The 3,515-nt window shown below is 39.8% G+C and overlaps 1 protein-coding gene across 1 annotated transcript; it reads right to left on the bottom strand.

Moving 5' to 3' along the window:
• Positions 1–1,304: 1,304 nt before the first annotated feature.
• LOC110030129 (serine/threonine-protein kinase WAG1-like) lies at positions 1,305–2,616 on the bottom strand (the record flags this gene model as incomplete). The annotated part of the gene is given in 1 exon segment (XM_020732708.1): positions 1,305–2,616. A coding segment is annotated over 1 exon segment (1,097 nt), but the record flags the coding sequence as incomplete, so codon positions are not given.
• Between the last annotated feature and the right edge of the window lie 899 nt (positions 2,617–3,515).

Here is a 3,515-nt window from a genome sequence, read left to right as displayed (position 1 = left end):
TATATATATAATATGTAATGGATGTCACTTGTAAATAATCAGCAACCTTCGTCGTGCATTCTAAATTTTGGACAAAAAATAATGAAAAACAAATATTCTTATTGCCAAGTAATGGGAGCACTCTAGTTAGAGTCTTATAGATTCACTTACATCACGTCACAAGCTGCTGCGGTATGTGTGTGGTTCAAGCAACTTTTGTAAATACAATTATTATTAAACAGCATTGCTATATTCTTCTCAATGATGCCCCCATTAGAATTATTAATAATTTGGATCATTGATGAGTCTATTTCGTGGCCATTATTTACAGGATTCCTTTCAGGTTATCTTTCTAGATCCTTTTTTTGTAATGTTTTTCATAAATTGTATTGGATAAGGACAATTATTTCTATAAATTGTTAATTTTTTAAAAAGTATATATATATATATATACCTAAATCAAATCTATCTAAATGAGATCTCAATATGCAGAGACAGAACCAGGTTATGTTAAGCTTAACATTTAAATTTTAAATTTTGCATACATGCCACCATATGCATTTAAATAATGGTATTTTTATGTGATATGATACAATTGAGTGGTATGAATCTGAAAAATAAAGTGTAAGTGTCACATATGTAAATCCATAGGAATTGGGAGGTATGTATGCAAATGCTCTAATGGAGTCTCATACATATTTTTTATCTTCGTCATGTGTGGCCAATCAATTAGCAACACACTCTCTGTTTTCTTTTCCTTCTAGCAATAAAAATTTTGGACCTTCTCTTTATAGTTCTTCCCTCCCTTTCTTTCTCTGCCATTTTTTTCTCTTTCTTCTCTAAGTACTTTTGTCTTTATATGCCCAACATTTCCATGATTCCTATGCTGTTTATGGTGTTCATTAATTATTTTCGTTGGAGAAATATGTTCCTCTTTCATCATAAATTTTAATTCTTGTCAGTTGTTTATATATATATATATATATATATATATATATAGATATGCGTAAATATATGTATTTTCAATAATCAAATAGCAAGCATCCTAATTCAATGATTAATCAACTCTACTGGAAGCAAAAAAGGTTCGCATGAGAGTATCATGGCCTAAATTTTAATTAAAGTATTTCATGATAGAACATCTGTGATACTACAAGGATAAATTATAATCATAATAGTATTTATATTAAAGTTTTGTATGTGCACATACTGATAAATAATTCACTTTAGATGTAGAATATTCTTTTGTTCATAAATTTTATGCATTAGAAATCTTCCTCAAATGAGTAGAAACATGATCTATTAAATAATGGGTGACCCGGTAATTTTCATTAGAATAATGTGCGCTTAATGAAATTGGTCTTTGTTTTCTTAAACCTCTTAGCTTCTTATGAAATTCATAATTAAGCGATGATAAATTCATAAAATTTTTCATCTAGTACCACAAATAATAAAAATAAAAATAAAAAATTACAAGCACTAGTCTGCACAAAGATTGCTCTCAACAGTGTTGGCGAACGTAATAGCTAGAGAAGAGTGATCACTGTTTCGCTTTCATATCCTTAATCATCTTCCAGTAAACGACGCTCCTATCATTGCTTTTACTGTTACAACAGCTCCACTTCCACGTCCACCATCGCTTTCCCTCCCTCGAAAATTTCTTCCTTACGGTGGCGCCGCCGTGACCCGCCACCACCGGTGGCTTCATCATGCGAATAAGCGCCCAACTTACACCATCAAAGAAAGGATGCTGCTTGATCTCCGTCGCCCCCTTCACGCTCCCTATCCTCCGCCGCGGATCACGTTCCAACAACCGCGAAATCAAATCCCTCGCAGCCACCGCCGCACGCCGTTCATCGCTCCCACCGTCGGGAAATCTCACCTCCCTTGTGAGAATGTTTTTCAAAGTAGCTTCTTTGCTGCCTCCCTTGAACGGCGTCCGGCCGTAGATAAGCTCGTAGATGAAAACCCCGAATGCCCACCAGTCAACGCCGTTACCATGGCCGGCACCGCCGACGATCTCTGGGGGGAGGTATTCGTGTGTCCCCACGCATGCTCGGGAGAAGGCCGACTCTGGTTCTGCGACGAATTCCAGCTCAACGCCGGATCTGCCGCGATTCCGGAGGTGGAGAACAGGGGAGACGTCAGAGTAGAAACAGAGGTCGAAGTCGGAGAGCATGACGTGGCCATCGGCGCGAAGGAGCACGTTCTCAGGTTTCAGGTCACGGTAAACGAAGCCGAGTGCGTGGAGGTATTCGAGTGCGAGGAGGACCTCGGCGGCGTAGAATTTGACGGCGGGAAGAGGAAGGCGATGAACAGGGCAGTGGCGGAGAAGGGAATGAAGGTCGCCGCCGGGGCAGTAATCAATGAGGAAGCAGGCGTAGTGGGAGGCGTCTAGTCTGGCGTATAGTGTGGGAAGGAAAGGGTGGTCAAGGCAGGCAAGAACGCGAGCTTCTGCGCGAACATGGGAGAGAGTGCTAACGGCGGCGTCGAGGTCGACGACTTTGAGAGCAAAATCGAGGTGGTCAAAGCCGTGGAGGCGGCAGTGGAAGACGCGAGCGAGGTTTCCGGAGCCGATGTGGCGGAGGAGTTTGAGGTGACGGAGGTGGAGGGAGGAGTCGGGGGAGAGGTTGGAGGGGGGGGGGAGGGGGTTGGGGGGGGGGGAGGGGGAGGAGGGGGGGAGGGTGAGGCTGAGGCTGCTGCGAGCGCTAGATGGGCCACCGCCGAATGTGGTGGCGGAAGAGGAAGTAGAGGCGGAGCTGCTGGTGAAGCTGAGGTCGAGGTCGGAAAGATATTGTGGGAAACTGGTTGTGGGGTTGTTGTTGTTGTTGCTGCTGCTGTTGTCTTCAAGAGTGGCGCCTGGTGCCATGGAGAAGGAAGGAGAAGGTGAAGAGGAAAAGGACTTTCAGGAGGGGAGGAGAGTAAATGAAAGAGATTAGATGATGGCTATCGAGAGGTAAATGAAAGGAGGAGATGAGATGGTTGATACAGACTTGGACGGGGTGAATTTGGAAGGTCGCCGGGGGTTTTAAAGAGAAGGATTAATGCTGGCTCTCTATCTCATCGGTCATCAACTGTCTTTTTAACTCTCCAACCTTTTAATGATTAATATTCATACATACAACATAATTTCAACGTATTTATATATCTAAATTAATTTTTTATTTATTTATACCACTAAAATCTTCATATTACATAATAATAATAATTATTTTAACTTAAAAAAAAATAAAATACACATTTTTATGCATAAATATGAAGCAAACTTGTGGTTAAAATTCTATAAATTCTCAAAAAAAAAAAATCATTTAATAATTAATATTCAATGATTTTCTTATATTATCTTTTTATAAATTAAAATGAAATGAAAGAGGAAAGGGAAAAGTGAAAAAGCTTCATTTGACAATTTGTCTCATGAATTGAATTCAATATCATTCCTAATATTTTTTTTTGGGTATTATTTGATAATAAAGATAAAAATAGTTATACGAGTGTCGAAGACTTAAATTAGAAAAATTATAAATATGAGAGCCAAT

This window comes from Phalaenopsis equestris, unplaced genomic scaffold (assembly GCF_001263595.1).
Source record: "Phalaenopsis equestris unplaced genomic scaffold, ASM126359v1 Scaffold000002, whole genome shotgun sequence".
NCBI lineage: Eukaryota > Viridiplantae > Streptophyta > Magnoliopsida > Asparagales > Orchidaceae > Phalaenopsis > Phalaenopsis equestris.
This window is presented reverse-complemented; position numbering and strand designations above follow the sequence as displayed.